The sequence below is a fragment of the Rhododendron vialii genome, chromosome 9a, assembly GCF_030253575.1.
Source record: "Rhododendron vialii isolate Sample 1 chromosome 9a, ASM3025357v1".
Classification (NCBI taxonomy): Eukaryota; Viridiplantae; Streptophyta; class Magnoliopsida; order Ericales; family Ericaceae; genus Rhododendron; species Rhododendron vialii.
Genome location: NC_080565.1, coordinates 28,564,278 through 28,575,843, shown reverse-complemented (window position 1 = coordinate 28,575,843; position 11,566 = coordinate 28,564,278). Strand labels below are relative to the sequence as shown.

The 11,566-nt window shown below is 39.6% G+C and overlaps 1 protein-coding gene across 1 annotated transcript; it reads right to left on the bottom strand.

Annotated features, from left to right (window-relative positions):
- Positions 1-3,556: 3,556 nt before the first annotated feature.
- LOC131301465 (uncharacterized) lies at positions 3,557-4,834 on the bottom strand. The gene is made up of 2 exons (XM_058327783.1): positions 4,291-4,834; positions 3,557-3,725 (listed from the first exon to the last, which is right to left on the bottom strand). Exons 1-2 carry the CDS (start codon positions 4,616-4,618, stop codon positions 3,667-3,669), a joined length of 387 nt encoding a protein of 128 aa, XP_058183766.1. The 5' UTR covers positions 4,619-4,834; the 3' UTR covers positions 3,557-3,666.
- Positions 4,835-11,566: the final 6,732 nt, after the last annotated feature.

Here is an 11,566-nt window from a genome sequence, read left to right as displayed (position 1 = left end):
CATACCTCCCTAGGTTAATATCCACTTTCTTTTATAGACCTCACTTGACTTAGCCTCCAAGTAAGCGCGTGAGGGTCACGCTCGGGTAACCGTCTCTGGTGACATCATAAATGACGCACCGAATAAGGCGGTTACGGAGCACATGGCCAGGTCAGCCCTTCGCAAGGATTTTTCTCGACGCTGTGTCTCATTAGGCGCAGGAGGCTTGCTCGGGAGCCTTCGGTAATATGTCTCTGGGGTCGGTACGGAGCTGTCGTTGGTATGTCTCCGGGGTCATTACGGAGACCTCATTCGCGTTCGGTGGTACATCTTGGGGGTTCGATATGAAGCCCCATTTATCCGGGCCACTACAATAGCCCCTCAACTTCTCTTGACTTTTTATTGGTTTGGGATGAGTTGACAAGTAATATGGCCAAATGTTTTGATGTGTACCAAGCCCCAGAGAGATGTGTCGAGCCTTATACTGGTTGTTCGTTGGTTCGTGGGTTCAGTTTTGGGAAATCGAGGCACGAAGGAGGCATGGAAAAATGCTTCGTTGATTCGTGGGTTTGGTTTAAGAAAATCAAGGCATGAATGAGGCACGGAAGGGCTCCATTGATTCGTAGGTTTGATTTTAGAAAACCAAGGCACGAATGAGGCATGGAAGGGTTCCGTCGGTTTGTGGGTTTGGCTTCGAAAAATCGAGGCACGAAGGAGGCACTAAAGGGCTTCGTTAATTCGTGAGTTTGGTTTTAGGAAACCAAGGCACGAATGAGGCACGGAAGGGTTCTGACAGTTCGTGGGTTTGGTTTGGAAAAATCGAGGCACTATGGAGGCACATAAAGGCTCCATTGATTCATGGGTTTGGTTTTAAGAAACCAAGGCACGAATGAGGCACGGAAGGATTCTGTTGATTCGTGGGTTTGATTTTAGGAAACTAAGGCACGAATGAGGCACGACAGGGTTTCGTCGGTTCGTGGCTCGGCTTCAGAAAATCGAGACACGAAGGAGGCACGAAAGGGCTCCGTTGGTTCGTCAGTTCGGCTTCAGACTTGACTTTGGGAAACCGAGGCACGAAGGAGGCACGAAAGGGTTCTGTCAATTCATGGGTTCGATTTCCAAAAACTGAGGCACGAATGAGACATGGAAGGGTTCGTCGATTCATGGGTTCGGCTTCGGAAAATTGAGGCACGAAGGAGGCACAGAAAGGCTCCTTTGATTCGTGGGTTTGGCTTCAGGAAACTGAGGCACGAAAAGGTTCCATTGGTTCATGGGCTCGACTTTGAGAAACCCATGAAAAGGAGGCATAGAAGGGCTCTGTCGATTCGTGGTTTTGGTTTCGAAAAATCGAAGCACGAATGAGGCATGGAAATGTTCGTCGATTCATGCGTTCGGCTTCGGAAAATCGAGGCACGAAGGAGGTACAAAAGGCTCCATTGATTCGTGGGCTCGACTTCGGGAAACTGAGGCCCGGATGAGGCACGAAAGGGTTCCGTCAGTTCGTGGGCTCAGCTTTGGGAAAATGAGGCACGAAGGAGGCACGGAGGAGTATGGACGCTTCTGAGCCTGTCGAAAGCTAACTTCTGCCTTGAATCCTCGTTTGATTGGTGTTCGGGGCACGGTGAACGCCTTCCGCGCTAGCCCGTTGTCTCCCAAAGAACCATTTCACTGGAAGGGGAATGAGGTCTTTTACGGACTGCCTAGTGCTTGCGACCTTAGAGTGTGTTGCAATAAGAATGCCCCAAGCGTAGGGCTAGGTCGGTTGAAAGCATAATAAAACTCGGAAGTCTGAGGTCGAATCCTCAGGGAGCGCATCCATAACTTGGTTCGGAGATTAGCTTGCGTAGAGAATTTTGGCGTTAGGACCGCCAACCAAAGTTCGGCATTGAGACGGCCAACCGAGAGATTTAGAAAGTGGCTACTTAACCTAACTACGACTTTTTAACTGGAGATTAAACTAAAGGCTAGGTTTAGGGATAATTAACACCCATAACGTAAGGATAAACTCGATTCTTCTCTTCTTAACAACGGTGTTAAACATGACTAGGGCTCTTTTGATTCATTTTAACAAACACAAAGAGGGACATAGCTTCAAGCATCAAATGTGGCAAATAGCTTAGCCCTTGCCTACATTTGATCAAAAAGATTAACACCTCTAAGTTTTGGTACATAAAATTAGTCCTAAGCCATATTTAAGCTAGAAAATGGGATTTTACAAGAGAAGAACAAGCTACATCCTTGGTTACGGGATATTAACCATCCCACAACCTAGAAAAGGATTGAACAACCCCTCTTTGAAGATTCCTCTTTTTATGAAAAATAAACAACTTGGAACCCAAAAGAAATTAAGGAACAGAGAGCTTTTTCTACTTGGAGTAAACTGATTTCCGGAGTAACGGTAAAATGCTAAAAGCTGGATTCTAGCAGCGTAGAAAATTGGTCTCCAACCCATATTAAATGGGCTACAAGTATATAATGATAGCCCAAGCCCAAGAGCCAATTAGCCCCAACAATTGGTCTATTGATTTATAAGTCCAAAATTTTAATACCCAGGTAAAAATAGAGCTAATTAAAGTGGGCGAAAATGTTTTGAAATACTTTTATACCTTAAATAAGTATACAACACTTAAAGTTGTTTGCTCCGGAAGTGTACAGACATTGTGTTTTCCTCTTTGTTATGCTGACCTTTTGAGGCAACAAACATTGCAACAAATGCATCGGATTTTGACCACCCGTCAAGCAGCTCGAGCACTAATAGTTTTCAGTGATTATATATATGTCACGCTTACAGGCGCTCAATTTGTTGTGGTTGGCACGCCCCAAGGGTTGATCTCTCTCTCTCTCTCTCTCTCTCTCTCTCTGAGTGCATTTGAATGAAATCGTCGGCTTCTATAAAATCAAATGTTTACTTTGCGTCTACCAGAAATATATTGAAAGCAAACACACTTAGAAGATATTGAATCAGCATGGGGACTGTGGTGAGATGAAAGACCTGTTTTTTTTCCCAACTGTTGTAATGTTGTAGTTGATATTGGTAAGAAATTTGAGGCTTTCAGGAATTATCCTTTTCTTAGTGTTTCGAGCTATTTCTAATTTTTTAAAAGTCATGTTGTAAGTAAGGCATGTTTGTGAACTGAAAGGGGCAAGTCTGGCCTACTAATATATGCAATATTAACTGTATTTTGATACTGCTATGCTTCAATATTCATCCTTTCTGTTCCTTGTTATTATGAAGGGGCAATGTGCTTGTTGAATTGCTATTGTAAGATTTGATAGACTCTCAAGGTGATAAAACCAAAAATGCATCCCCGAAGCTGGAAAACCAATTTATTTGTTCATCTTCTAGGAAAAACTCATGTTCTAGGAAAAAGTAAGCATCGAATGCTCACTGCGTTTTGTATTATTGCGAATACATTATGTTTACAGCAGTTGTGTAGACGAGTTGTATCGTCACTTCATTTTGATCAACAATAAATGATATGTATTATTCTACCACTTGTGACATTGGGGGGGGGGGGGGGGGGAGGGGGGGGGGGGGGGAGGGGGGTGGGGTGCGGGGGGTAATGCAGGGGTTCCGGGCCAGCTTGCACTCACCTCGGACTAATCTCTCCTACTCTTTCCATAGCCATTTCACACGTTTATGCGGTATTATTCTACTACTTGTGACATTGGGGTGGAGTTGCGCAGTCATTCATTCTCATTTGCCACTGGCTTGTACATTCTTCCTCTTGCGTTGTTCCTTCTTTCTGCAAAGCAGGATTGAGCAGCAATAAGATAATGAAGTTGTTTAAGATATGACAGAAAATTGATGTCTAAGAAGCACGAACCCCAAAAAAAGACATGGATACGAGCCACATCAATCTTAAAAATTTTGGAACATGTAAACAACATGGATGCAGAAAAAAAGATAGATCATCTCACAATAGTCTGTAAAAATTCGACGGAAAACTTTTTATGTGGCACAAAAAATAGCAAACATAGTAATTCAACAAAGATAGCATCTCACAAAAGCTCAGTCAATTAGAAAGTACTTCAAGTTAGCTTATAACTTCGTTGTGAACAAGCATACAAGTGTCTTTCCTGAAGTTTAAAAGTACATGATCACACGATAGGATAGGCGTATTCGGGTCCCTAATGTTTTCCAACAATAACAAGTATAACGCACACCACACGTCTGGCATGTATCCTGACATGTTTCAGGTGTGGTCGTGCCTTGCTTGTTCCGGACTACTATTACGACATCTGGAATTAAGTGCTGCTCATGTTTCGTACATCAATAGATCATTGTGTAACAAAGAAGAAAGAACGTACCGGATTTGGGCCGTCTTCTGGATTTGGCGATATGAGGTATGAACACCCCAGTTCCATTCCCATGCCTCCACAAGTTTACTAGCCAGGTGGGTACTGCGTTACTGTTCTCATTCTCCGACCAACCGAAACAGCTTCCGGGGAGTCGAACAGCCGGCACACCGCTGCCTGAGCCCTGTTTGGCGCCTCCTTTAGCATCCAAACGTCTGGTTTTTGGAAATACGGCATTTTCATCATCATCCTCCAAGGTCAAAAGCAGAATTTGTCTTCTGAGCTCCGCGTAGAAAACATCATCGTCTGCTTCACAACTTGGATCTGTTTTCACTTCCATTTCTGTATGAAAAATGGGATTGGATTCTATGACACGAGCTTTGAAGATATTGGGGAGTATAAAAACAGATGCACCAGGTCAAGATATTATATTAACTTAGGGTCAACTTTCTAGACAATGAAAGCTAGTCTTATGAGAGGTCTCCAAATGGAGCCAAATCCAGAGAGTATATGTCTAGTTTTGTATGGTACTGCTTGTCAATTTTCATGTTGGTTGTGTTCTGTTGGTATGGAACTGCTGGTGTCAATGTCAAGTTTTGAGTACACATCTTGCTCTTGACTGTGTTTGGAATTGTTTTATGTTTTGCAGTGAAACAGAAAATTAACATCAGCTAGAGGCATCAAAAAAATTGCCTATGAAACAGTTGATCGATTAGTTTGACTGTTAATTAGGTTGCCAGGAAACCAAAGGGGTTGGTCGAGTGGAAACCAAACTTGTTGGTTGAGGAAAAATTATTAATTGCTCCCGAGTATCGTCATGTGGTGCTCCTGAGCCCTTTTCTATAAGGCATTGGTATGGGCTCCACCACAAAGTGCGTGACTCTCACACCAATGTATAGTGGGGAAGGACTTAGAATACCACGTGGAGATCTCCAGGAGAATTGAATAATCGCCCGTTGGTTGAGGGGAAGTACAACAATAAGTGACATATTTACCCAAGCTTGCAGGTTCGATTCCCATGGTCATAAAAGAACTCCTGAAGCTCTTGGATGTTTCTCTATTTATTAACTCGTGATGTGCTTAAGTCGGTCTGGATACCAGATTATAATAAAAAAGTTGCGAGGCAGGAAATGATTATTTTGACAACCTCTGGAGGAATCGGATTTTAGAGCATCTTGACAGGCTAACAGTTAGATCTCACGAAAACGGGAAGAGTGCAGACATCTCTATGTTGTGCTTCAACCATGGTGAGAAATTTTGAATTATCAACTATACATGGCAGTGATATGCTTAATTCACGGGAGGAGTTATCTGCGCCCGTTTCCCATTGATCTATCATCATGAAGGTGTAACAACAAGGTGTTACATCACCAGCAGAATTTGCAGCCAAAATCCATTAAGAAAGCCATATACTTACCCATCTAGCAAAACCCCGTGCTATATGTCACATTAGGAGAGGGAGAGAGATGGGGCCGTCGGGCGGCCGCAGGCTGGCCTAAAGAGACATCCTGGTTAAATAATTGGCAGCGTCGTACCTATTTTGCATCAGTTTTTTTTTTTGGTTTAAAACAGATTTTGCAATAGTTACTATGTTGTATAGCCTATTTCGATTGAAAACTGGTATAGGCGTATAGCCTATATGGTTTATCTTATCTTTATAAAAAAAGAAAAAGAAAAGAAAAGAAAGGAGCTTACTGAAAGTGAAAGGAATATTTGGCCTGCTGCCTGCCGTACGCGAATATTATTTCGTTATCGTAGGACATCAAGTAACGGTACACCAAGCTCAGCCAGCAATTTTCAACCCGTCTATGAGTATCGACCGGCATGCACTGATGGTGCACAATTCAGCACTTAGGGCTCACTTTTAGGTCCCACACAAATGATCCGAACTGTTTATTAAATTTAAAATATTCTTTCCGAGTGACTTGGTGGAAAATCAACTTAATCGGATAACTGTAAGTGCTTGATTTAGTGTAACAATTTTTCACTCGGATTGGGCCCCGCGTGCCGATTTGTTTACCATCAGCGCATGCTTGGTCAATACGTATAGAGTTATTCAATAATTTTTCATCCGGTAGATGGCATTTGGAGTGAAAAAATTTATTGTTGTTCGTGAGGAGGCATCACGTAGCCGTATCGAAGACCACTACAAATTTTACGACGGTCCAAAAGTGTCTCAAATGGTTTTGAAAGTCAAACACTAAACTTCTACTAATTACCAATTTGAAGGATTTTATGCATAATCTCCAATTAGGCAATTTTGTTCGCACATTTAAAAAGTTAGAGAACATTGTTTACTTTGTGTGAAATTCAAACCGAGATATACTTCGATGATCGGATTTCGGGAATTTTTTAGAACTTGATTTCTTGGTTGATCTCGCGAATAATCAGTTCCATCCCATCTCTGTAGGTACTTGATCAAATGGTTCAATTCCTAGTCTGAATTTTCGGAGTAAAATTCTGTAGCGAAAAAAGTGTGATTCGGTCAAATATTTACTTACTGATGATACGAAATTGAGCCATTTTTTTAATTTTATTATTACTTTTTAGAATTGGCTATGTTGGTGCCGGAAACACCTTCAATCATTGGGCTTGTGTGCAGGAACTTTTTAGAAGAAGGAGCTCGGAGTGTCCATCCAGTTTCCGGCACCAACAGGCTAAAGCCGCTAAACAACCAAGCACTATGAATGAATGATATTTTGATCATTGAAGTTGGACATGGTGCGGACTCAACATATGGCGGATATATAATGTTCTCCCCATTGTTAAGGGGACACATGGGAGATGCACAAAGTATATTGTGCCCACTAAATGGGCTTCATCCCGAGCTCGAAAAATGTGATTCTGAATGTACATTTTATAGATATCAATGCACCGAACAAACCTCTAAAAAAGCAAGTTGAGCGGGTATCGATAACCCAACATTCAAAGTACTTGAGTTATCGATAATGTCTAATAAACGTACTTTTTGTAAGTTTAATCTACGCATTGTGGTCTATATCACATTTTTGGGCTTGGTACGATCCCCATTTGGAGGGCACAATAGTGTCGGGCAAGGGTCCTAACCAGTTAGGCTCCCAAGTCCCAACCAGTTCAGTCCAGTTTGGATTCATTGTGGGCCCTTTTCGGGCCTGCAACAATGATCGGAACCGTTCATTTTTTAGAGCTCGTCGAGAACATTGGCCATGCCGAAAATCAAGTTGATCGGATATCGTTTGATATAGTGACACATATTTTTTGTGTCAACAACATGAATCGATACAGGGTAATGCAGTATAGCACAGGAGTCGAGACTCATGTGTAGCTCTAAAAGCTCTGCTACCTTGTTTGGATTTGGCACTTCATGAAAAATTCGAATATCCATGAAGACAGCTGGGAGATATTATTCTATTCTTCGATCATCTGATGCAATATCCACATTGCATAATGTCACCAAATGGCCCTCCTGCTCTTATCTGCTTTGGGAAACCAAGGAGATGGGTCAAAAAAGGATTGAATTGGAAGAATGGAATGTGTAGAAGAATCAATATGCATGGTTGCCCATTTGCTTGTAGGTATCTTGAATGGCATAACTAAAATGGGAAAATCAAAACTTTATCACATCATTTTTTGGTTATTCATCTAACGGGTTGTTAAGACTAACGACTTGAAGTCCCACAATGGTTCATAATCAAAAACATATTTTTAGATCACAGGACTGGAGAGGATCCGGACCCTGCAGTTGAGTATCAACGGTCATGATCACAGGATTCACCTCTATTATGCCATTAATGGCCCTCCTCTCCTAGAAACTAACCTATTGATGCTGCATTCACCTATACCCAAAGCACCATAAACAGGAGAGGATTTCTATTCCCGCAGTCATATAGATTTATTCCAATTCCATGGAGAGCTTATGAAGGAAAAAAAGTTACTGATCCTATTTTCTTGATAAGTCTACATCGATGCGAATGGCGCTTTATCTCGTTTGATTGATGGAACTAGTTGCACGAAAGATAATCGGCCACCAATAAATATATTCAAAAGCTATAGTAAAAAAAGAAGATTTCTTTCGAGACATAATTGATCTCAATTTTTTAAAGAATTTAAACCTCATGTTGGAATCTGACCTACCAAGCAAGCTCTTTAGCTAAAAGGAACGGAGATAGGTCATGGGTGGAAAATTTCAGACATGGACATTGGTGAAATTGCCATGGTTAGGCGAAGAAATAAATAAATGGTGATAAGTGCTTGTAAAGTCTAGGATTTGCATATATTGATAATTATTGCAATTTTGAAGATGAAATTAGTAAACCATTTGCTGAGATGAACCCTCTGACCTAAAAAACAACTCCTATCCTTTATTTAGGCTCTTGAAATTGGAAGACGTATGTTATGTTAAAGAAAGAGGATCTTTTCTAGTCGAATAAAAATTAGACCGTCTCTGGTTTGTCTTTTCAGCTCACTTCAATGATCGATATTATTTGTGCATGTTGCAGAAATCGTTGTGAAAGTTTAACTATGTCAAAAATCAAGCTAACCATTAAAGTATTGATAAGCTAATGTCCAAAACATATAAAAAAAGAAAAAAAGTATGAGATAGTTGATTTAATTTTACGATAAATTTGTTTTGAAATCACAGTTATTGAATATCTAACACGATTTTCGGTGTAGTTAAACTTCTCGTCAAGACTCTACGATATGAATGATTCCAAATACTGAAATGAAACCAAAGAAAGACTTAAAAGGGACAAAGTGGACGGTCTGATTTGTTTCCCAACTAAGGCTATGTTTCGCTAAGGGCTTTTTGGGAATTTGAGTTTTTTTAGTTGTCCTTCTTTAATTTTTTCTCTTTTGTTCGTTTTGCAACAAAATTTTTACCCGTATTGATTTGTCTCAGTGAGAGGAATCGAAAAATTAATTTTTTTTTACTTTTACTCTAATATTTTTTTGTAATATCCAAGGTAAAGCTCAAAAGAGGGCTTTTTGGCCTTTATCTTAGATATTTTTCAAAAATATATGGATAAAAGCCATAGTAATTTTTTACTTTTTTAATTCCTTTCGTTACGACAAATCAATATGGGTAAAAAATTTATCATAAAATAAACAAACGAAAAAAAATTAAATAAAAACAAAATAAAAACACCCAAAAAGCCCTTAGCGGAACCCAACTTGAAGAAGAGCTAGCGGGAACCTTAAGTCAAGTCAAAGCATGTTGAATGGATGCCCTGAAAACAGGGGAAGGGCCCCATATGGAAAAGGCATGATGAGTAAAGTTAGATGACTTGCCCAATTCAAGTCCACAGATATATTGGGTTCTCAAAGTGGATGAAAAATCTAGAAGAAACCTTCTTTTCATTTTTGGAATGACTTCGGTGTTTCCGTTTATTTTGGAGCCATTGTAATTTTTGATATAACAAAATTATTACAAACATAACCAGAACTACAACTAGGCATAATTTGGTTGATTATGGCTTCTTTGGTTTTTGATTATGCCTTATTATGATTTTGTTATGTTTGTAATGGTTTTGATTATGCTTATAATGGTTTCGTCATACCAAAAATTACGATATCTCCAAAAGGGTGGAGACACCAAAGTTGTTCCTCATCCATTGTTTTTAATTCAGTTCAAACTACCGTAAATTTAATGTGGCCAACAGTTGGTTTGAAAATATGTACTCTAATTGGTAGGCAACCCTCCACTCGGGTCCTGAGATTTTTGACTTCAGCATACAGGCAATTATTTAATGCTTCCAATCTTTATTTATTTAATCAATGCGCTCATTTTTATGGATTGAACAATTGTACAGTATATTGTGTGAGATTCACCAGAAAAGTGTTTGTCTCTCGTACCAATACTGCTAATGTGTGGAAAAAAAGACTTTGAAATAACATGGTGATGTTCCAAAAGTACAAACTAAATTAGGGCCAAGTAATTAATCCATTTTACATCTGATCGATGCCTGGAATTCAATGATTTATGATTAGTGTATAATTTATAAAACGTATTGCAAGTTCCGACGCACTTGGTACTAGCTATTTGATATTTTGGCTCGATTTGCCCCATATATGACATACTCATATGTTATTTCTTCGACAATCTTAGTACGTAGAACCAAATTTTGAGCTTGAGTTACGTTCGTTATTGTTCGATCTTTCAGGTATATTTTATTGTGGATTGTAATAAATCAAAATATTTGTAATCAGGTTCGTGTCCTAGATTATGAAAAAAAAATTGGGAAAAGGATAGTGCCCGTGTATAAAAGCACTGTTTTTGGCCATGGTTGGTGTACTGTAAATTCAAGGTTTTAAATTATAGTATCGAGACATGTAACGGTAATGTTCATGGTATAATGATATCGGGAGTATTGAACGATACACAAAAAAGGAATCAGTTATAACCATTAGTGGTTGTGAATTTTTAAAAATTAAAATCAGCCTTAACATATGGCAGGTCAGATATCAACTCTAACGGTTGTGAACTCATCGATCTGTGAATCGGACAAGGATCAATATATAATAGAAACCGGCCCATACGCATGTGATTTTTCATTCTTAGCGGTATATCGGGGTGTAACGGTGTCGGAGAGCTGAAAAATCGTTACCTATAGATCGATATTTGAATCCTTTCCTAAGGTTGTTAATTTTCATTTGGTTTTCGTTTGTTTCCTGTTTTTCTTTTAGGTTCGCTCCTTGTGAACCTTCTTTCATGGTTCTGGTTGGCAGTATGATATGCGAGGAGTGCATGTTGACGATGTTCGATCCTTTGATTCTTATCATTTTTTTTTGTCAATCGGAAATTCGATGCTTATCATGGAGTCTCCATCTTGTTGTAAAATTCAATTGAGATAACCTTTTTTGATCCGAAGTAAATTTCATTAAAGTCAATAAGGCAACAAACAGCGATTCCTTTATATTTTCATTTTGCTCATTACACAAAAGATGCAACAAATAGTGATCGAACAAATGGTTCATAAATCTAATACATTAGTTTCCCGTTCATCGCATTTGACGGCCAAACTAAGAGAGTTTTAGTCCAACGACATTAAGAATGCACTTTTAATGGAGCTACAAAAGCTGTCTCCACAATTCAATTGGAGGTACAAAAGCAGTCTCCACTTCCATCCCACAAAAGAAACATGTAGTTACCACTATCTTCAGTTGCATGTGGACTTTGATATTGCTTTAGCATTGCAGTATTAGCTATTGTTGCTTTCAATTGGAAGCCCACAAACTCAGATATAAGGTGGGTGGAGATAAAATAAAAAAGAAGGTTCAGCTAGCTATACACAGTTTTTTACTCTAGGGC